General features: G+C 49.2%; 1 protein-coding gene across 4 annotated transcripts in view; it reads left to right on the forward strand.

The window, feature by feature from the left end:
* MYOM2 (myomesin 2) overlaps positions 1–23,746 on the forward strand; it is a 178,365-nt gene that overhangs the window by 68,231 nt on the left and 86,388 nt on the right. For 3 of the 4 annotated variants that reach the window (XM_063606634.1, XM_008959672.6, XM_034965559.3), the window contains 5 exons: positions 10,529–10,647; positions 11,932–12,087; positions 18,300–18,438; positions 18,575–18,732; positions 20,307–20,399. In XM_063606634.1, the coding sequence (XP_063462704.1) occupies positions 10,541–10,647; positions 11,932–12,087; positions 18,300–18,438; positions 18,575–18,732; positions 20,307–20,399 (653 nt within the window). In that variant the 5' untranslated portion in view covers positions 10,529–10,540. The remainder of the gene's footprint in view (positions 1–10,528; positions 10,648–11,931; positions 12,088–18,299; positions 18,439–18,574; positions 18,733–20,306; positions 20,400–23,746) is intronic. The other variant, XM_034965560.3, reaches the window with a different exon arrangement.

Genomic DNA, 23,746 nt, shown 5'->3' on the forward strand with positions numbered 1-23,746 from the left:
ATCTGTTTTTCTCTCTTTCTTTCATTACTCTTTCTCCATCTCTCACTCTCTGTATTTTATCTGGATTGTTGCTTGTTCTGGGTAAGAATGTTGTCCTACTAGAAGCAACTTTATCACACATAAAAGTGAAAGTCTACTTCAGACATCTCATGTCTTATTTATTACCCACTATGTAGAGTTATAGTATTAAGACATGCTGGTACTCTGAGACATAGTAAATGCTTGATAAATATTAATTTAAATGTATTTAAAAGTATATATATTTTAAAGTGTGTATATCTATATCTACCTATATCAATATCTGTCTATCTTTCTATCTGTCTATCTACCATATGTATTTTTGAGCTGAGGTAAAGAATTACTAAATATAGCCTAGCTTTGTCAATTCCACATATTTCTGTTTAGTTCTGAGCCACTGTTAACTATTATACTTAACAATAGTAAGTTCTTCATGTCTCTTGAATCCATTCATTGGGCAGGTAGTTCAGAACTCCTTTATTAATCACAGAGAATGTGCTAAGTTTGGGGAGAAGAAGCCCACACTTTGGTGGCTGCTATGGCGAGAGTGTCTGGGGAAGAGTAAGATGGTGTAGTTGGGGAAATCTTCACTCAGAAATTGATGTGTAGTTACATTAATATTGGCCTCAAAAGAGGTAGCAGGCAAACTTACTAAGGACTATAAAATAAAGTCAAAATTATGCAGAAAAAAAAACAAGCAAAGGAAACCTAAGCATTTATTTTCCTACTTTCCTGGAAAATGATTCAGAAATGGTGGAACCATTGGGAATTTGTGCTGATTCATGTCGATAAAGGGTTCCTCAATACTGAGCTGCTGCTTTCTGTGGACACGTGTTTAACTGACTTAATGAAATGTTAGAAGGAAGGCGCTTCCTCTGAATGTCAGCGACCTATTTCATCAATTAGTGGATCAAGCATGGCCTCAAAGAGACATCTATTGAACTTCTTGGAAATTAAGAAGGTGACAATTGTATTTCTCTAAACAAGGTTACCCTCACAATCAACATTTTCAGAAGGTTCACATTTAAACATTACAGTTAATTCATCTAAGTGGATGTGATTTTCTTGAGGTTTAAATTCTAAATACAGAACTGCACAACCATAAATAGGAACAAAGACATTCTAAAGGCAGAAAAAAGGAACAAGGCTGGGTATGGTGGCTCACACTTGTAATCCCAGCACTTTGGGAGACCGAGATGGGCGGCTCACTTGAGGACAGGAGTTCGAGACCAGCCTGTTCACCAATATGGTGAAACCTTGTCTCTACTAAAAATACATATATATATATATATATATATATATATATATATATATATATATCCGGGCATGGTGGGACACACTTGTAATACCAGCTACTTGGGAGGCTGAGGTGGGAGGCTCACTTGAACCCAAGAGTTGGAGGTTACCACTGCACTCCAGCCTGGGTGACAGAGTCAGACTCCATCTCAATCAATCAATCATCAATCAATAAAAATAAAGAACAAAACTCTTTTCTTTAAAGTGGGGCTGTTTTCTGAGGTTCAGGTTTTCAGGATTTGGGAATGAGAGGCAGTGCTGATGGGGGCTGATGCCCTCAAGGGAGTTTTCTGCCTCCAGATTTTCCAGTCTCCCTTCTGCGGCCTGTGCACACGTGCTCTGTGGGGACCAGACGCCTTTGTTGTTGGCCTCATCGCCCCCTGGTTTGGGAGAGCATGGAGGGTGACCCCCTGCCCCTTCCTGTGCTGTGGCTGCAACTGTGAAGCCTCTTTCTGGTGAGCTGTCATCCTTTGAATCATAAAACTGAATATTTGGCCTGTTGGATGGATAATTTCTAAAATACATGGGATGGATAATTTCTAAAATACATGGATAATTTCTAAAATAATATCTAAAAAACAGAAAATTTGTTTTCTGAGACGGAATGCATGGAAGTGAACAAAATATCTTAAGAATAATTTTATTTCTTTCAAATATCCAAACTGATTTTCCTGAATCGAATGTCAGTTTTGGCTCTGTGCAATATAACAGGGGTCCTGAACCCCAGCCTCGGGGTCCGTGGCCGGTGAGGAGCTGGGCCGCATGGCACGGTGAATGGCGGCCAGTGAGTATTCTCACCTGAGCTCCAGCTCCTGTCAGAGCCGCAGCCTTAGATTCTCACAGGAATACAAACCCTACTGTGACCTGCACACGCGAGGGATCTAGGCTGGACCCTCATTATGAGAATCTTATGCCTGATGATCTGAGGCGGAGCAGTTTCATCCCAAAACTATCCCCCTCTCCACCGTTCTTGGAAAAATTGTCTTCCACAAAGCCGGTCCCTGTTGCCAAAACAGTTGGGGATTGTTGCTGTATAGAACATAACTTCACCCATGAATGATCTGGCCTGGGGTTCCACAGGATTGAAGGCACGTGGTTTTAGAATGTCACTCTTTGCATTTCGATCTTCTTTTCTATGTTGTGGGACATCCTCGGTGAGGCCAAGTGTTTTCCATTCACAGGCTGCTAATTTGAGCTGTGGAAATGAGATTGCTGGACTCTTCCTTTGTCTTAGTCAGGATTCTCTTGATGGCCGATGATAGAAAGTCAGCCCAAGGAACTTTGGCAAGAAGGAGCCTGTCTGCCCCAGAGCTGGTGTGTCTGGTGGAGAATGCGGGGCCCATGCCTGGTCCCACCGCCTCCCTCCGTCTTTTGTCCCTTCTTGGCTCCAGGCTTCCTGCAGGTGCACCTCACCCAGGGAGTTTTGGAAGCTACATCCCGGAAGGGCAGGGGCAGGCATGGCTCAGGGAGATGGGGGCCTATGAGGAGGGTGGGGAGGGGTCTCCTGTCCCCAGCAGAAGGCGAAGCTCTGTCCCCATCAGGAGCCTGTCTGTGTCCCGGGTCACACTCTGCTCTCTGGGCAGTGTGGCTGAAAGATCCAGGCTTTCTCAGACGCAGCACTGTAGAAAACTGGATTTCTATATCACAGAAGTAGGGCACAGCAAGCGTGAAATGTCAGAAAAGGAGGAGGAGTGTGCTGGCCTTTTCTTCTCTCAGGAGAGGCCCCTCCCCAGGGTGAGATTGTCCCCTCCTGAGATGCTAGGACTGGGACCCAGATGACTGAGATGCCAGGACTGGGACTCAGAGGACTGAGATGCCACCTGAGGGGACGAGGCACCATCACCACCCCTCCAGTGTTGGCCACACTCAGAGGCAGGCGGGCAGAAGGGCAGAAGGGCTGAAGGGAAGTCCCCCAGGTCCCTGAGAAATGGATTTGCTAGAGAAGGAGATGCTGATAAACGGGAAGTAAACATTGCTTGCTCTGGTCTTGCTGTTTGCACCCCCCCAAAATATGTGGGTTAAAACCCTAACCCCAAAATGATGGTGTGAGGAGCTGGGGCCTTAGGGAAGTGACAAGGTCACGGAGGTGGAACCTCCCGAGTGGGATCAGTGTCCTCACACAGAGGCCCCAAGAGCGGCCTGGCCCCTCGACGTGGTGAGGACTCAGGGACCGCGCCGTCCCAGAACCAGAAGGCTCTCCCCAACAGTATCTGCTGGTACCTGGATCTTGGACTTCCAGCCCCCAGAACTGTGGGAAAGAAGCTCCTGTGTTTTATAAGCTACACGGACTATGGTGTTTTGCTAAAGCAGCCTGAATAGACTAAGAAATCACTCAACAAACACTAATTAAATTAAATGCTAGGCCATCAGAATATGAAGGGGAAGAAGACAGAAACACTCGCCTCCTGATCCAGCATCCAGAACGCTCTGGGGCCCAGCAAGAGGCTGTGCTCGCATCTTTCTCGTATCTGATCTTCGCCTCCATCCACCTGCTCGCTGGTTCTTGCCTGTGCCTCTGATACCCCAGTGTGAGAACGTGGAGTTTCTTAAGGCAATTCTCATATCATATTTTCTCTACTTGTCACAACAAACTTACAGGAAAGTTGTTATTCCATGCGTTTTAGAGCTGGGGAGCAGAGCCTCCGTGGGCTGAGCAGCTGGCCGAAGTCCTCAGCCCCTGTGGTGAGGTGCAGCTGGAGTGTGATTCTCCGGGTCCTCAGATGGGGGTATTCCCTTGAGGCCCCGCCTCTTGGCCAGGCTGCAGCTCAGGACCGTGCCAGGTGTGTGTTATCTATATTTGGACACACGCTGTGCGAAACGACGGGCACCCTGCAATTATCCGTGTGGTGTAGACGCAGTGTACATCTGTGGTAATGGCTATAAATAAGCCCCGACTTGCCGACTAGGCACCGCTCCTCTTTTGGGCAGGCAGTTCTTGCTAAAATAGCCCTAAGATACAATCGAGTGAAGACCTTAGTCGTTCTTGAAATAAAAAAACGAACAAACACACGAACATGCACACACACGCTCACAAACCCAGCGGCTTGTGCACCTCCCTCCCTCCACAGCTGACCTCAACTCGGGTGTCCAGGCCTGCGAATGGCACAAATGCTCACTGAAATCCATGTCATTATTAAAGACTCATTCAGGAGTTGCAATTTATGAGCCAGGGAACCTGTAGCTCGAAAGGATTGAAGATATGTCTGAGAATTCACACGTAAGGATTAGAACTCATGGAGGAGAGTTGCGGGGAGGGAGCGTGGGGAATCAGTGCCCTGCCCTCTCTTTCTGGGTCGGGGGCTGAAGTGTCACACCCGGTTTCCTGGGAAAAGTGCACTTTGGGACTCAGAAAGGACACATTACAGTTTTGAATCATGATTTCCCCCGCCCTCAATTTGAACAAGAAGCTTTTCCTCCTGAGGTCAGGCTGGTGATTTACGATGTGGGTATTGATGTGAGGAGAGGCAGGCCCGGGCGTCTATATATAGCAGCTCCTCAGACCTTAAACGGGAGGGAGGCACAGGCGCTTGCTTTGCACGAGTCAGCTCTGCCTTCCTCGGCTGGAGTGTGGGTGGCTTGGTGAGCCGGTGGTCAGGAATTCTCTCTCCTCCTTGCAATTTTCCTTTCTGTCTGGGTAAGTGTCTTTCTCTTCTTGCCTTTTCTAATTTGTGGCTTTAAGGGGAGGACCGGTAACTTCTGCACTCACATTTTCTAAGTACCTCTACTTCAGGGTCAAGAAGAGAGAGCCAGTGCACCCCTTCGCAGGCACCCTTTACTGTGGAAAACAGAGCAATTAGTTCTGGGATCTGTATTTCTTTGACGAGGTTTTATGCTCAACTAACATTTTATTTCCCACAGCCGTGGTCTTTGCTAAGTGCCGTTTAGCACCCTGCGGCGTGTGCTTTGGGTTTTAGCCCTGGTCTCATCGTGGCCCCAGGGGCCCCCCAGACAGTGGACTGATGTCTGCAAGTTTCGTGAGATTCTCAGAAACGAAAGCCTCCCCCGAGGAGAGGGCTGACTTATAAAGGTGTGAAATAATAAAACTGGATATTTTCTTAAGGGAAAAAAAGTGGAGGGTCATTCAGCTTACACCTAGCCTATATTATCCAGGGTATGGGAAAGAGAACAATCCTTGTCAGGACTTGCATGTTTTTGCCCAAAAATAGCAGTGTTCTTACGGCTGTTTTCTTCTTTGTGCTGTTGGGTGTGTTGTGACCCTTCAGACTTCTTCAGCTCCATTCCGCTGATAGAGGCTGTGCCTTCTCAGGGTGTGCTCTTGAAATGCAAGCTGCTGGAGAAAGACAGTGGGGCTGGGTGGTTGCACATGGAAGGCACGGGAGGCAAACGGAAGGAAGGGGTTTGCCATCACTGGGAACACCTGGCCTTTTCTAATTCTCCATTTCACATTCCTTTCTTACTAAGTAGAAGTAAAACAGGACTCAAAGAAAGCGTGGAACAAAGATAATTTAAGGCATTATTTAATAAACCAAGTCCCAAGCTAAAACTTGTCTTGGGAGCCAAGGGCTTAGCCACTTGTGGCACAGGCCAACGCTGAGTGTCTGGGAGTCCCTTTCCCCTCTAGAATGCTTTAATTTGGTGTATTTATTGACTTTGACATTTTTAACTGTACAAACAATTTCCTTCATTAAGTGGAAGTCAATGTTTTGTACTTCAAACATTTTTGCAAATTAAAACCCATCCTGGTGACATGAGGAATGGGCTCCACACGTTGTTTGCAGGAAGGAATTAGGATGGGGATATCAGACACATGGTCCCTTGCACTGGAGGAGAGGCTCGCGTTTCATCCTGGTGTCATGATTCCTAAACGTGTCAGGAGCATTCCGGGAGTGGCCGGGGAGCTGGGCTGTGGTGGAAAGTGGGCTGGACACTGTCAGGAGAGTCAGCTGGCGCCTGGGTTCAGCCGTGGCCCTACCGGTGACCCGGGCGAGTCATATTTCCCTGGGGACGGTCTGTGCTAACAGTACAGCGTGGCTCCAGGATTATCTACACACAGGCTGTCCAAGCTGGGGGACTGTTAGCTGCCACCTCACTCAGCCCCCTGTTTTACAGCAGAGCAGGTGGAGGCCCCTGAGCTCAAGGTCAGCAGGTCCCCACTGGAGTCTCAGCCTCCCAATGCCCCTGAGCCCCAGGGACTCACATCAAAAACTACCCTGCGAGGAAAAGGTGCTTTCTTTCTCTCTCTCTTTCTTTTTTCTTTTTTTTGGTTGGTGTGTGTAGGGAGTATTTAACACATGCCTGAGATAGTTCCTTAAAAAGGAAAATAGCTTTCTATGTAGACAGTGGAGGGACATTGGGGAGCTGATTGGCCCAGGTCCTGTCATTTTCTTTATAGTGTCATAAATAGTACAGGTTGATCATTCCAAATCTGAAGATCAGAAACCAGAATGCTCTGAATTCTGAAACTTTGTGAGCGCTGGCATGATTCTCAAAGGAAATGCTTACATGAGCATCTCAAGTATCCAATTTCTGGATTTGAGTTGCTCAAGCAGTAAGTATAAATGCAAGTATTCTACAGTCTGAAAAACAAATCAGGAATTGGAAACTCTTCTGGTCCAAGCATTTTGGATAAGGGATGCTCGACCTGTAGGGTGCATTTGGCAAGTCCTCTCCAGGGTTCCCTCCACTCAGAAGGGCCCTGTGCTGCCAGGGCTGCAGGCACCCAGCACGTGCTGAGTCAGTGGGGATTTGCTTCCAAAGACATCATCACACCCGGCCAGGAGGTGGTGGCCCAGGCTGGGTGAGGGACACTGGGGAAGTTCTAACATAGGAATTCCCCCAAGGAGTGAAGAGATTGCGGCGGGGACACACCTTCAGGGTAGGTGAGGCTGGACGTGCAGTCCTGCTGGTTTTCTGGGTTGGGCATGAGATTGATAAAAGTGGAGTTGAGGGCACATTGGCACTGGGAGTCAAATGCGCAGAAGACTTGAGCTTGCTACTCTCCCGACCCAGGAGCTCTAAGGTGTTTTCATTGTTGAAATCCAAGGGTTCTGATTTAGGCTTGGCTGGCACATGACAAGTGACCCCATACTTGTGGAATGAACTGAGGCTGATGGATTCTGCAAAGCCTCTGACACCTCCTGATTTTGGTGGTCCTGAGCGTGAAGTGAGCAGGGAATACATGTGGGGATAAACGTGGCAAAGTGCCCTGTTACCCCCATCCAAAGACTTCCCGGGGAGACTTCCACAGTAAGGTACCATTGGAGTGAGGAGTGCAGGAAGTGTGCACACGTGATCCCAGCTCTGCCTTGCTAAGCACTACAAAGTGTAGCCCCTCACACGTGAAGTGTTTGAAGACTTCCAGGCCCACAGGACCGGGTGTCAAGTCAGTGATACATAGGGAGCATTGGACAGGACGTTACAGACTGGTTGAAGGATAGCTAGTCTGTGAGCTCTCAAGACCTGAGCTGTTTCACATTCTTCCAGGTCTTAGGTCTAAGGAGGAGGATTTCCATCCAGGGCGATTCTCCTCTTATTTCAATGTAGCTCATTCTCTCCTTTGACCTAATAGGTCACATTTTGACTCTTCCCTTTACCAAGAAATACAAACACATCTGAGGTTTAACTCAACGTAAGTGTAAGTAAATACTGTGATGACACATGAGCCCCTGCTGCAATAGCAGGTACTGGGGATTGCTCATGCGTCTGCTGGAGTGGAATTGCCTGGTATTCGTCAGGCTGATCCCAGAAGAACCTTGGATAGGAAACCGGATGGAAGCTGAAACGTCTTCTGCAACCTTGGCCCGACTTCAGTTCAGTGAGCTCTTCCCAGCACCCTGCTGGTGAACTCCAGAGAGAGTAAATGGGTTTCTGAGAAGGAAGCGTTTCTTGAAGATCCACCTTGATTAACTCATTGGAAAATCCCAGTGAGCTGCATCTGGGGAGATTTCAAATAGTAAAGCAATACATAGATTTTCTCAGATACCTTTTCCTGTCTGCAGAATTCTTGTACCACGATAACAGCAGCAGCATAACAGAGACAGCTACCAATTTTGGTACCAGGGCCAGGGCCAGGCATGATGCAGATTCAATATGGAACGCCAGAGCTAGAGGAGCTAGAAGCTACCCCAGGCCTCATCAGACTGCTGGAGTCAGAATTCGATCCCAGGTCTACCAGACGTCAAAACCTGGGTGCTTGACCTCTGCACTATGATGCCGCCTTCAATATCAGGGCGGGTGGAGGAGATATGCTTTTATGTATTTATTTATTTATTTATTTATTTTTATTTTTATTTTATTTTATTTTTTGAGATGGAGTGTCGCTCTGTCACCCAGGCTGGAGTGCAGTGGCGCGATCTCGGCTCACTGCAAGCTCCGCCTCCCGGGTTCACGCCATTCTCCTGCCTCAGCCTCCCAAGTAGCTGGGACTACACGGGCCCGCCACCATGCTGGCTAATTTTTTGTATTTTTTTTAGTAGAGACGGGGTTTCACCATGTTAGCCAGGATAGTCTCAATCTCCTGACCTCGTGATCCACCCACCTTGGCCTCCCAAAGTGCTGGGTTTACAGGTGTGAGCCACTGCGCCCGGCTGCTTTTATTGTGTTCTATGAGGTGAAACGTTCCGTTATATCCTTGGAGTAGAATGCATGCTGGTGCACTCTAAAACACGGCTGGGCCCTCCCAGGGTGGGGTGGTTGGTTGACTAGTTGGATTTTAAGAGGCAATATTGAGAGAGTTAGTGTGGCAGTGTGAAAGGCCCAGAATAAGGATGGCCTTGGGGCAGGGGTAGCCTCTTCTACATGCTTTTGGGGAAGAATTTCTCCTTTCTGGCCCTCGTGTCCTGTTTTCTTCCCTGTAGAATAGGAGTTTGGGTAATCGCTAGTGATCTTTCCAAGTTCTACAATACTGTGATTCTCGGAGATCACAGAGTTCAAAGGAACTCTGCTCATAAGGAGCAATTTATGTACTGTGGTAGATTTTCTAGCACGTACCCTGGAGATCTGAACTATGAGAAATTCATCTCCGAGCAGCCCTTGGCTTTTTCCACCCAAGTCTCATACCCATGGCCCGGGATGTGGGTGGCAACCCTGGGGCTATGCCATGGGGCCTGGCCGAGGAGTTCTGTCTTTAAATAAGGACAGATCCTCGTCGTTTAAACAGAAAAGTAAAAAATGGAGCTCAGGTTGTGAGTCCTTTTGCACCTTGTTTGGGAAATTAATGACCGCAGAGATTTAGGAATACGGTCCCTACGTAACTTTGCCGTGATGATCAAGTCACTCAGCATGTTGGCATTTTATGTGTTTTGGGTGAACATGTACAGCAGATTGCCATGTCTAATACCTGTAATGCTGCAAGTTCCCAGAGAAAAAGATGGAACTCGCTGATCTCCTGTTTGGGGAGAATTTCATCCATACTCTCGAATTTTCCCACTTCCCTGAGGCTTTCATGCCAGGCTCCGTCCTCACTTTTCCTGCTCACCTCCTGCTATGCCTGTCTACCGTAACCAGCGAGACTTCAGACGGCAGATTCCAGGGGGCATGTCCAGCCAGTCCCTTTTTCCACATCCCCCTTTGCATGGTGGAGCGACTGCCGGTTCCCCATGCAGACACCGGCCACCTCCGCTTGTGGCTGTGTCTTTCCAGAGTGATTTCTGGTCACACCTACCGTGCAAGTCTCCCACGATCCTGGATTCTCCTGCCCCGACCTTTGCTTATGGGCTGCCCTCCTTTCCCACCTCCGCCTGGCAGTCCCACCTGTCCACCGAGGCTCCTCTCAAATGTCACCTGCCTCGTGGGCCACTCGGCCGTCCTGGGCTCCTGCCATGCCCAGGACACCTTCTACCTCCCCCGGGCTCTTGGCTCTTATCGTATGTTCTCTTGTATTCTAAGTGTTTGTTTACTTCTCTAATCTGCTTTAATTATTTTTGTACTTCCCACTTACATTGCTTTGAACTTTGCCCTGAACACACCAGGGGTTCTAGGAATACTTGTTGAGTTCACAGTGAAATGAAACACCAGCCCAATCTTCCAACTGTTATGGAAGAAAACAAAAAATAAAGTTGGGTCCCTGGTAAGTTAATAGGCTTCCTGACTGCTGGGCTAAGGTGATTTCTGGCCATGTAATCTTTCATTTTTTCCCTTCCCAAGGGGGTTTTATTAACTGGAGTTCATTTTCCCCTTTGGAATGATGCAGAAATGGCAGAGGCCTCATGATGCTTGCGAGGGAGCTCAGTGTTGTGTGTGACTCTCTTTGTAGGAGCACGCCAAGATGTCCCTTGTGACTGTCCCCTTCTACCAGAAGAGACATAGGCACTTCGACCAGTCCTACCGTAATATTCAAACACGGTACCTGCTGGACGAATATGCATCAAAAAAGTAAGCTGACATTCGCTGATGAGACGCGCAGAGCTTTGATTATGGCGATCTGATATTTAAAGGCTTTTCCAGTTCTGTCAGCCCTGGAGAGGCACTGGTTTGCAGGGAGTCAGAGAGCAGGGATGGCAGCCTCTCCCGTGCCCAGGTCCTGCCACGGAGCAGCACTGTGTGGAGCTGGCGTAGTGTTCTGGCAGGTCCTGCTGGCCGAGTTCAGCTCCTGGTTGAGGTGGGGAGGCAGGAAGTCCTTTGTATGAGCTCATTGATTTTACTGCTCATCACATGCCTTCCAGAACTAGGATCTAAAAAGCCACCCAAAATAAAGAGCAATGAGACTGAAACTGGTGGGAAAGGCTGTCGGTAGGAGAGAAGTTAATGGGTGGCAGAGTAAAGACAGAATGGGAGGCAATATTAGTGATTTTGCTACATCGATCATGGATGTGCCGAGATCAAGAATCCCTGCCTCTGGGGCTGGTGTGCACCTGCATCTTCCGGAAACTTTTCGGGGATGGCCTCATACAGGATGGCAGCTCACGCCCCCATGGACACTGTTTGTGTAGCAGCAAATCTGCAATCTTAATGGGCTGATTGGAAGGCTGTGGTGAAGAGAGGGAGGCACCACGGGCAGGCGTTCTGCAGCCCAGGTGCCTGCCTCATGTCACCCACACCCTATGTTTAGAAACGCTTAGAGTACTTTTATTTAGTTGCCATCCCTTGTGCCAAACAAAGCCAAACATTTGCAGCCCCTCCCAGCAGCCTTGGGGTGTCTCAAATCCCTCAAGATATATATAATCGTGGCGTGGAGCCAGAAGGACTGTGGCCGGCACTGGCTGGCTCTGAGGGGAGGTGGCACCAGCCTCAGTGAGCTCAGGGAGAAAGCACCCCAGGGCGGGCATGTGCGGGGTATGGGTGTGGGCACACAGGGACACAGGCTTGGGTTTGCCTGTGTGCAAGTGTGTGTACACTTGTGTAGGTTTGTTTATGTGTGCACGCGCTGTGTGTATGCGTGTGCATGTGCTTGTGGGAAGGCGTGTCCTTGCATTTATGCATTTATTTGCATACACATGTGTACGCTTGTATTGTATGTGCATATGCATGCATGTGTGTGCATGTGTGCATATATGTGTGTAGGTGCATGCCTCTCATATGCCTGTGCATGTGTGTGTTTGTGTGTGCTCTGCATATACCAGTGGTTTGGGGTGTGTAGAGAGAAAGTGATGTGTGTCAGGATAAATTTCCATACTGTGCCTGGGCATGCATCTCCTAATCGTGTCCATGTTGCTGAAGGCGAGCTTCCACCCAGGCATCTTCCCAGAAGTCCTTGAGTCAGCGGTCGCCTTCACAGAGAGCCTCCAGCCAGACGTCCCTGGGAGGAACCATCTGCAGGGTCTGTGCGAAGCGAGTGAGCACGCAGGAAGATGAGGAGCAGGAGAACAGAAGCAGGTGAGCACATGGCTTCCCTGACTCCACTTGTGCCCTGCGTGGGGTCACAGTGGAGGGACAGTGGGGTGGGGAGGGAAGAGCGACCTTAGCTGAGAGGGAAGATCAAGGAACACAGGCCATGCCTGGGGTGAGAGGGAGAATGCTGCTGTTTCCCAATCACCTGCTTCTCTTTACCATCATTATCTCAATTAATCTGAACAAGAAAACTGCTGGGCACCAGCTTCCCACCATTTTGCAGAAGAGAGTGTTGCTGTTCAGAGCGCTCACGCCACTGTCCAGGGTTCCATGTCTCACGCACGTCCCAGCTAGGCTTAGAGCTCCAGGGTCTGTGGCTTCTAAGCCAAGCTCAGTCCCTTTCCAGACAGAGCAGGATAAGCACACGTGAAAACATCAAGATCTAGCAGTGTGAGAGTAATTCTCAATTTCCACTTGCAACCTCTGTAGCTATGCAGGGACAGCCGTGGAGGGGTGCACATTCAAGCAAGGTCATCTTCCTAAGCGGGAGCCAGGGTTTTAAACAGTTGTCTTGTGGAAACTAAAGAGTTGGGAAGGGATTCTATAAATTGTCATGCTTTACATTTCAACAGAGGCAGCTCGTGGGGTGAAATGTCATGGGAACGGGATGGATTAATAAAAATGCCAGTCTTAAAATTATTTCCAGATGACGGAGAAACAGGTGGTGATATTGCTTTGATCTTTTAAGGACGAAGTGAACAGTTAAACGTTCGCGGGTGCCTTGTTTTATACCTGCTATATTTTTTCCCTCATCTCCCCCTGCTGCTTCTGGGAATTTTCTCTATATCTTCAAAGCACTTAAAACCTGAAGGAAAAATAAGATTTGAGTAAACATCTTTCATTTTGAAAGTTTCAGAAAGATGAAGTCATCTGTTGAATATAAACAATGTATAGCCAAGAAGGTTAACGAAGGTTAACATTTATTTAAAAAAAATTGAATTTTTAAAAATGTCATAGGATAATTTTGCCATGTAAATGAATTCTAGTGTAAAGTGAAGATTTATTTTGTGAAAGAATCTCTTTGAAATGTAGATGTTAACACAATCCAGATTTTTATGTATTGGATTAAAGGGTTCTTCTACCTATATTTAGGTTTTGGGGGCTACAATAGAATACTTGAGCTTATCGTTTTATTTTTATCATTTAAACATTGATGTGAACTTGAACATATTGCATAAACTTCCTATCGCTCAATTTCCCTGCTGGTAAAACGGTAACAGTGAGTGGCTTACTGTGATTCTTATGGTTTTGGCAGCAATGACTTTCATGACAGCCTTGGCTGCTGGAAATTGTACTAAAACACATTGGGCTATGCTCTTGCAATACCAAAACTGACTCAAAGAAGGGATTTGAATGACTGGAGAAGGGGTTATGTTCTCACTGCATCTCTGATGCTCACGTTAAATGCCAGTCTGTCTTGGACGTACTAGAGACGGGGGACGAAGGCTAGGTGCTTTCCCAGCTTTGTGTGGAGCCCACGGCTCACGCTCTCCATGAGATTTTCTTCAGCAGCCCCCCAGTGTTGTATTCTCCTAACCCATGTGCATGTCTTCCATGGGGAAGATCGTTTTGAAATCCGTTCTTTCCTCCTTTAAAGGTAAACATAAGTCGTGGGGATCTCAGTGAGTTGGGCGAGCTCTAATTGAGATTTATTGTGAAGCCTGCCCTATCACCGTCATGCAGAAGGGCCCAGGAGGGATGAGTGAGCCCCGTGCTGAGTGATGTGAGCAGCTCCATGGATTCCAGCCCTTATTAGAATTCACCATTCTCACGGGCTGCAAGCATCATCACAAGCATGTATTTATCCCTGACCTCCCAACGTGGATATTAGTTTAGCGTGCTGGACAAGTTGGTCCTTTGCAAAAGATGAAATTGTGGGCTCACTGATGTGAGTTACTGCTGATGTCCCTGTGTCAAATAAATACTGAAGAGACATTGGCGCTCTGAAGGCACTCAACACGTCCTTCTGGAAGATATGACCCTGATGCTCTGAAGGCACTCAACACATCCTTCTGGAAGATATGGCCCATTGGAAATGTCCCTCTGACATCTTCCTTCAGTCCCAGTGAAAAATGGGCCTCCCTGAATCTTGCAAGCTACCTGTCCCGGGGCTTGTCATTTACAATCAGTGCCTGACAAATGACGTTACTGTGCACACGTGGGCTGAAGTCACGGTCAACTGATCATCAGCCGGCAGAAATATTTCCTGAATGTCCTGACTTGGGGTTGGCTGTGGGAGGAATTCCAGACCAATTAGTTATTCTGAATCGTGGAGGGTTAGAGGATAGTGGTGCTATTGACCTAAGAATAAGCTGAGGCTCTTGTTACTCAAACATAAAGGGCCCATAGAAAAGTAAACGGTGTCAAGACAGGACATCCGAACCTTTAAACTCATCACAGTGCTGCGTGGCGCAGACCAAGCTTTGTCTTCTCGATCCCTGCAATTTGGTGGGATTCACTCCCCTGTAAGAAGGCTTGTTCCCTGCAGGACATCTGACGATATCATTCATTTCTTGAACACATATTCCTAGAACTCCTCCTGGCACCTGGCACCTGGATACTGGGGAACCAAGTACCTGGATACTGGGGGAACCAAGTACCTGGATACTGGGGGAACCAAGTACCTGGATACTGGGGGAACGAAGTACCTGGATACTGGGGAACAAAGTACCTGGATACTGGGGGAACGAAGTACCTGGATACTGGGGGAACCAAGTACCTGGATACTGGGGGAATGAAGTACCTGGATACTGGGGGGGAACGAAGTACCTGGATACTGGGGGAACGAAGTACCTGGATACTGGGGGAACCAAGTACCTGGATACTGGGGGAACAAAGTACCTGGATACTGGGGAACCAAGTACCTGGATACTGGGGGAATGAAGTACCTGGATACTGGGGGAACCAAGTACCTGGATACTGGGGAACCAAGTACCTGGATAATGGGGGAATGAAGTACCTGGATACTGGGGGGGAACGAAGTACCTGGATACTGGGGGAACGAAGTACCTGGATACTGGGGGAACCAAGTACCTGGATACTGGGGGAACGAAGTACCTGGATACTGGGGAACCAAGTACCTGGATACTGGGGGAATGAAGTACCTGGATACTGGGGGAACCAAGTGCCTGGATACTGGGGAACCAAGTACCTGGATAATGGGGGAATGAAGTACCTGGATACTGGGGGAACCAAGTACCTGGATACTGGGGGAACCAAGTACCTGGATACTGGGGGAACGAAGTACCTGGATACTGGGGGAACCAAGTACCTGGATACTGGGGGAATGAAGTACCTGGATACTGGGGGGAACCAAGTACCTGGATACTGGGGGAACGAAGTACCTGGATACTGGGGGAATGAAGTACCTGGATACTGGGGAACAAAGTACCTGGATACTGGGGGAACCAAGTACCTGGATACTGGGGGAATGAAGTACCTGGATACTGGGGGAACGAAGTACCTGGATACTGGGGGAACCAAGTACCTGGATACTGGGGGAATGAAGTACCTGGACACTGGGGGAATAAAGTACCTGGATACTGGGGGAACGAAGTACCTGGATACTGGGGAACCAAGTACCTGGATACTGGGGGAATGAAGTACCTGGATACTGGGGGAATGAAGTACCTGGATACTGGGGGAACGAAGTACCTGGATACTGGGGGAACGAAGTACCTGGATACTGGGGAACCAAGTACCTGGATACTGGGGGAATGAAGTACCTGGATACTGGGGGAACCAAGTACCTGGATACTGGGGAACCAAGTACCTGGATACTGGGGGAATGAAGTACCTGGATACTGGGGGAATGAAGTACCTGGATACTGGGGGAACCAAGTACCTGGATCCTGGGGGAACTAAGTACCTGGATACTGGGGGAACCAAGTACCTGGATACTGGGGGAATGAAGTACCTGGATACTGGGGGAACCAAGTACCTGGATACTGGGGGAATGAAGTACCTGGATACTGGGGTAACCAAGTACCTGGATTCTGGGGGAACCAAGTACCTGGATACTGGGGCAATGAAGAGGGCATTTTCCCGCTTTGTTGGGATTCAGAGTTACAGGACAGGGCTGGTGTCATTCAACATGCACATGCATGTGCTTACAGAGGTGGCACGTGCTCTGCAGGAGGAGGATGAGGACATATGAAAGAGACCCGCAGGGCTGTGATTTGAGGGTGGCCCCAGGGGAGAGGCTCTGAGGGAGAGACCCCTGTGCTGAAAGCAGGAGGAGCAGAAGCCAGCCCATTAGAGGTTGGGAGGAATCTACCCCAGGCAAGAGGGCATGCAGAATGGCTGAGGCCCAAAGAGACTGTTCCCTAAACATTGTAGGGAAAGGCTGTATGTGTGGTCGGAGCGGGGACAGGGAGGTGCGAGGTGAGGTCCCCGATTCCTAAGGAGATAAATCCACATTCCTTTCATGGTTAGATTTTAGGGTTCCTCCCACCTCATTTCTGTACGAAGAGGCCGCAGACTTCTGCAATTCTGACTGCGAACTTCCCAAATGCCTCACACCAGGCCTTAGTCTTAATCGCTGCTGGGGAAGCGCTGGTCCATCGGAGCCGTGTGGGGTTGTGGAAGCACCTCGGACAGAGGCCCTGCACCCTGGGTTTCGGACAGGCCTTACCGCCAACCTGCAGCGGGTCTCAGTTCTCCCCAGGTCTCTGGACAGCCGTGACGCTACGGTCCCCTCCAGCTCCGATACCGGGACTTTCTGTGCGATGTGGCCCTGGCCGAGCAGCCTCTTGGTGGCTCACGCTCAGTGCCGCAGGCGGCGCTCCGGCTCGGCCACCTTGCCCTCCACCGCCTCCTTCCCAGGCCGTCTGTGCAGCTTCCTGTCCCTGCCACTCGGGAACGAACCTCCCCCAGCCTAACTTAGACTACTGAGTATTTATGAGGCATCTTCTGTGTGCTGAAGCTGGGGAATACAGAGGTGAGAAGTAGCCAATCCTTTCTCCTGGGAAGGATAAAATGTATGCAAATTACGATCATAAAGGCCCTAAGAGAAATAAACGGAGGTCTGGCGTTCAAGACACAGGGGAGAGGATTAGGGATGGCTCCACGGGAGACATGGCATCTCAGATGGGCGTTGGAGGAAGGATAGACTTTTGATTGAAAGGGATGGCAGTGAGACGTTTCTCACGAGTGGGACAGAATCCCAAGTGGGGAGCAGAGCAGCGAGTGTCCTAATTTCATTGGGACCTTGGGAACGCGATGGTGAGGGAGGTTGATGAGGCTGAAAGAGCTGCTGCAGGGTTTCCAGAGCATCTCAGAGCATGGAGGCAGCCCAGGCCTGGCCGTGTTGGGGTGCGATTTGTGGGGTTCACAAGATGGCATGTGAGCCGCGACGATGTGAACATTTCTGAGTCCCTAAGGACTGAAGATGCTGAATCCTTTATTTAATCCTTTATTTATTATTATTATTTTTAGCATTCAGACATTCCTATCTGTATATTTTTTAACTCAAAATACTTTAATTCAGTCTTAAAATCACTCAGAAACTGCATCCTTCTCAGGAAAATAAATGGCTTTTATTTGCTGCCCTGCAGAGGAAAACTCACACATGGGGAGCTCACCATTTTCCTAAATTTTCAAATCATGGAACTGACTTCAATAGCACCGTTAGCCTAGTGGCACCTAACAGTTTGGAGTCTCAGACCTGGGAAAGCATCAAGCCCTTTGTCTGATAAATCCACAGAAGTTCCCTGATTTCCCGAGTTGCCCTGTCTTTACTGAGCACCTGCTGCATGTGAGTTTCTGTGCACACGAAGATGAGTACCAATGTCTCTGTTTTTAAGAGCCTCAGATTAACTTCCCGACTCTCTGAGTGGGTGCCTGTTGTCTTTTGCTGCTCACAGCAATTCTCCAAAGCATCTCTTAGGGCCTCCAAGCGGTTGCAATTGCGCACTGTCAGTGGTGAAAGAAAGTTGGGGCAGGCACTTCCTGTATTTTTTTATTAATAAATCACATACATGTTCTTCTTTACAACTTCATCACGCATGGCATTCACACACCAAAATATACTCTTGAAGATAGATTCAAATGAGCAGAAGTAGCATTTCTCCTGTTCTCTTCTTGAATGCACTTAAGGAAACCCTAGGGAGAGAATGGGCCTGCCCTTTCCAGCCTTCAGGGGCCACGTGGTTTTCTCCGCGACTCCTGCAACTGAGGCTGCTTCTTGGCTCCTGCAGGTACCAGTCCCTGGTGGCCGCCTATGGCGAGGCCAAGCGACAGCGCTTCCTCAGCGAGCTGGCCCACTTGGAGGAGGGTGTCCACCTGGCACGCTCCCAGGCCCGCGACAAGCTGGACAAATACGCCATTCAGCAGATGGTAGGAGGGTCTCGGGGTGGCTGGGTGTCTGGGAAGCGTGGAGTAGATCTTAGCTTGTCTGCATGGTGCTCGAGGGGCCGAGGGTGGAGCTTGGCTCGCTGCCTGGGAACCTGACCATCCTTGCTTCTCGGGGCAGATGGAGGACAAGCTGGCCTGGGAGAGACACACATTTGAAGAGCGGATAAGCAGGGCTCCTGAGATCCTGGTGCGGCTGCGATCCCACACCGTCTGGGAGAGGATGTCTGTGAAACTCTGCTTCACCGTGCAAGGATTTCCCACGCCCGTGGTGCAGTGGTGAGGGGCTCTGTTCCCAGGGGGTGAAGAAGTCCATTCTGCGTTTTCTTTCAGAAAGACCCCAGTTAAGGAGACAAACGCCATTGAAACTGTGCTGGAGGCCACTTACCTTGAAACTCTATGCAGAAATATGTTTATAGAAGCTCTGAGCGTTCACTTTAACTCATATGCAAACATTTTTATTTTCATGACATTGAGTCAACAAATTTTTCAGAGGGTTTATTTATTTATTTATTTATTTATTTTGAGATGGAGTCTCGCTCTGTTGCCCAGGCTGGAGTGTGATGGTGTGATCTCAGCTCACTGCAATCTCCACTTCCCCGGTTTAAGTGATTCTCCTGCCTCAGCCTCCTGAGTAGCTGGGACCACAGGTGTACGCCACCACGCCTCGCTAATTTTTGTATTTTTAGTAGAGATGGGGTTTCACCATGTTGGCCAGGCTGATCTCAAACTCCTGACCTGAAGTGATCCACCTGCCTCGGCCTCCCAAAGTCCTGGGGTGACAGGCATGAGCCACATGCCTGACCAGAGTGTATTGTTTAAAAGTCACTACCCTGAAATGATCATGGCTGTTGTCCTGTTTGCAAGAGCACGTGCATGATTGCTGACTGTACACAAAACTGGAGAGTCTGCTTTTCAATATGGAAAACTCATAAGTGGAAAGCGTAAACTCTAAAGTTTTGGGACTGCAGATCTGCAGTTAATGAAGCTGTGGTAATTGAAGAATTACATCTTTAAGCCCTCAAGACCCTTTTTGTATCAACATATATTGCTAAAGTTATACGTATATATCTATGTGCATTTATATGCGGGGTTGGGACTCTGAGCCACAGACCAGGTATATCTTGGCTGAGGTTGATACGTGTATCAACATATATTGCTAAAGTTATACATATATCTATGTGCATTTATGTGCGGGGTTGGGACTCTGGCCTGCAGACCAGGCGCATCTTGGCTGATGTTGATACGTGTATCAACATATATTGCTAAAGTTATACATATATCTACCTGCATTTATACGTGGAGTTGGGACTCTGAGCCACAGACCAGGCGTATCGTGGCTGATGGCTGGATCCTGAGGTTCTTTGGAAGACAGGCTTGGGAGGCTGAGGCTCGCCTGCTCTTGATGCGGAGGTGCTGGGGTGGATGTGGTCCTGCCTCCTGGATGGAGCCATGAAGCCAGCTTCCTTTCACCAGGGTCAGTGCGTTAGGTCCCGCAGAACTCCCTGAGACACTAGCTACACTGCAGCTTAAGTAGGCGGGTCCGGGATCCAGCACCCAGTGTTTCTTATGGAATGACAAGTCCTGAATTCCTAACAAAGGTCAGGCAGGTGTTTCATCTGCCGGATGGGGAATCCCCTGAGAGTCTGAACGAGGAAAGCGCTGCTCTCGCCTTAGAAAGCAAAACCAGTGCGAGCTCTGGGCCTCACCGTCAGGGTTCTGTCCTCCTCCTGCCTGAGGCTCTAAGGGAAACCTGCAGAAATGGGCAGCAGGCGCGGGGGAGCTGGGGCAGAATTGCACACACACAAAATACAACTCTGCCTTTAAACTAAAAACATGCCTCCCTCATTTAGGTACAAAGATGGCAGTCTGATTTGCCAGGCGGCTGAACCGGGAAAGTACAGGATTGAGAGCAACTATGGCGTACACACACTGGAGATCAACAGGTATGGCCGTGGTGGGGGCTCTGGACGCTGGCGTCCAGTAATCAGCATCGCAGACCCCAAAGAAGAAGTCAGATGGGTAACTGGAGGCCAAATCACACCTGTCTGTTTGCACCCCGGGTGACTTTAAATAGCATTTATGAGTTAATGGTACTGGTGTTGGAAGCTTCCCTTGGTTTTTCTTTAGTGTCTGGCCAGAGGAATGCAAACTCTGGGAATAAAGACAGTAGATAGTTCAGGGAAAGGTAATGGCATCTGGGTGGAAAGGCAGTGCAAGAAGCTTTCATTGACACCTCCTGCCAGGTTCGAGAAACACACCCTAAGTTCAGACTCTTCAAAGAATGATAACCTTTATTTTCTTTTATAACAAATCAAAAAAGTATATGAAATGTAGACAAATAAAAGAAAAACAATCATCTATACATCCAGCACCCAGGGTCAGTATGTTGCTGTATAGCTGGCATTTCTCTTTTCCTCACGTGACACACACACTTTTTTTTTTTTTTTTTTGAGGCAGAGTTTCGCTCTTGTTGCCCAGGCTGGAGTGCAATGGCATGGTCTCGGCTCACCGCAACCTCCACTTCCCAGGTTCAAGCGATTCTCCTGCCTCAGCCTCCCCAGTAGTGGGGATTACAGACATGGGCCATCACGCCCAGCTAATTTTGTATTTTTAGTAGAGACGGGGTTTCACCGTGTTGGTCAGGCTGGTCTCGAACTCCCGACCTCATGTGATCCACCTGCCTCGGTCTCCCAAAGTGCTGGGATTACAGGCATGAGCCACTGCCCCCGGCCCACACATTTCATTTTTTAAATAAAAGCGAGACCCTGCTGTTCTTTTTCTGTTTCTGTGCATACACGGTTTTTACTTTTCACAAAAGACCCTGACATTACACAAGTCAGCTTTTTTCAGCAGTAGTATATTGTGGCACCTTCCTATGGCTCTCATGTTAATTTTTCCAGTGAAGCTGACTGCCTGTTTTTGAACTTAAGGAGCACACCCTTGTCCAGGAGCCAGAAGGCCACATTTACCATGTGACTTTGGATAAGCCATTAACGCCTCCTGAAAACAATTATCAAGAGACAGATAGTAACAATTTTATCTTCTCTATAGGACTAAAAGAGTTACTGTGAGACTCCAATAAGAAGATGCACATTGTGTTTATATATGTTTATATATATAACGGGAGGTGTGGGGTGTGTGTGCTTGTGTGTGTAGTCAGTTATATCAAATCCCTTCTAGGAAAACATGAGGGATGTTTGTATAAATAAGGTAAAAAATAAGTGAGACATTGGAATATACGATTTTATTGATTTTATTCTGACTAAACTGTAAAGCAGGGAGTGCATCATTGTTAGGCCTCTGTTCTTCAGAGGAAAAGGTGCCTGCTAATTCCCAGAGGGAGCTCGGAGGAGCTCAGGAGGGTGAACGCAAATGTTGATTGATCATCCCCGCCTCCTCTCCCCAGAAGCCTGCTTGGAATGAAAGTCTTGTTCTGTTCGTTTGTTTGTTTTTTAAAGCTTTTATACATTGGATCCTGTTAAAAAGTTATCCTGACACTTGTTAAGGACATTAAGAAAGACTTCCTTCAAGGACCACAGGGAGGGATTCTTGCTCTGGGGGAGAGAAACCGGGCTCAGCTCTGAGTACAGCAGGAAAGTGGGAATGAGACCAAGGAGTAGGGTAGGGTGGATGGGAAATTACTAGGGGGAGATGGGGGTGAGGGGGTTCCGGCCGAGCCTCCCCAGCAGGGTTCTGGCTGAAGGCAGGCTGGGGCCATCAGACATCCCTGGGGATGGAGGGGTGAGGAGCCCATCTGCTATCGAGGGAGGGGCTTGAGTTGGGCTGAGCTGGTGGGATTCTTACTGTTGAGGGCCCACCAAGCCTGGGGCCTGGCTGGGAAGAGGGTTGCAAGGAGCTGTCTCCGGTTTAGTGAGGGAGGGGGTCTCTGTCCCCATCCAGCCTGGTGTTTAGTGAGGGAGGGCGTCTTTGTCCCCTCCAGCCTGGTGGTTAGTAAGGGACTAGTCTTTGTCCCTGTCCAGCCTGGCAGAAAGTTGGGCTCTGCCTGGCTTCTCTCCCTCTGCCTGGCTCCTGCCCTGTGCCCTCCCCCAGCATCCTCACCAACTCTTCCTCTTCCTGCCTTCCCTTCCTCCTGTTCCCGACTCTACCTGGGGCTGTGGCTTCAGCCAGCTCTTCCTGATGCTCATCCTGGTGGCCTGAGCATGGCTTCTGCCTGGTGGTGCCCCTCCCCGAGTCAGGGGGTCCACCAGCTCCTCTGTGTGTGGGACTCCCTCCTGCTTCCTCCTCCCAGGAGCCTGCATGGGGCCTGGGGCCTTTGTCCTGCTGGAATGGTCCACCCTCTGCAGATTCACTAGAGTTGGGTGTTGAAAGGCAATAGTTGAGATTGAAATTTGCAGGGCATCCTACCTCATTTCTCCAGATAAATCCGGGTTTCTCTAGGAAAGCTCTCCTTCTGGCGGGCTCCTTGGCCCTGCTCACAGAGAGCTTGCTGTGTGCCTGGTGCTCTCCTGGATGTTCGAGAGGCTTTAGGGGCCAAGACAAGGATGCCGCCTTCCAGGTCCCACTCTCTGGCATCAGGAGGCAATTGATGAGTGAAGGACACAGCCAGCCACAGCAGCAGTGCTGGGTGAGGGGAGGGGGCTGTGGCCCATTGTGGTGTGAAATAGATGCCAGGTGGACCTTCATGGAGATATCACATGAGCAAGGCTTGAAGGCCAGTAGAGGACCCAGAGCTGTGGAGTGGGTGGGCCCCCTGGCACAAAGGCTCTGAGAGGTGCATTGGGGGTCCAGGGCTGGGGGGTTGGCAGGGGACAAGCTGTCACAGGCATAGCCAGTGGCCCTGCAGATCACGGGGACCCCGTGGGCCATTGTAAGGACATTGGCTTTGCTGGAGGGAGGCGGGGAGACCCCAGAGGGCTGAGGGGAGAAGGAAGGATGTAACATTGACCTCTAGAGGATCACTCTGACTGCAGACAGGCTGCAGGGCCTGGCAGGCCTGGTGGGAGCCCTTGCCAGAATCCGGGAAGGACCACAGGCCTGGGAGCGGGAGGGAGCAGGGGAGTGGGAAGAAGTGGGTGCTCTGGGCAGCTTTTGAGGGCAGAGCCAGCAGGATTTGCTGCTGGGCTCGATTGGGCATTAGTGAAAGAGAGGGGTCCAAGTATTCTCAGAGCTGTGGCCATCACAGCGGGGTAGGCCCTGGGGTGAGCAGTGGAGTTAGGCACAGGCTGCAAAGGATGCCTCTCCTGGGGCCCTCTCCAAGTTTTTCAGAGAGAAACTTTCTCTCCTTGGATTTCTGAAAGTTGTAGGAGTTTTAATAGACCATAGGCCGTCA

This window comes from Pan paniscus, chromosome 7 (assembly GCF_029289425.2).
Source record: "Pan paniscus chromosome 7, NHGRI_mPanPan1-v2.0_pri, whole genome shotgun sequence".
Lineage (NCBI taxonomy): Eukaryota > Metazoa > Chordata > Mammalia > Primates > Hominidae > Pan > Pan paniscus.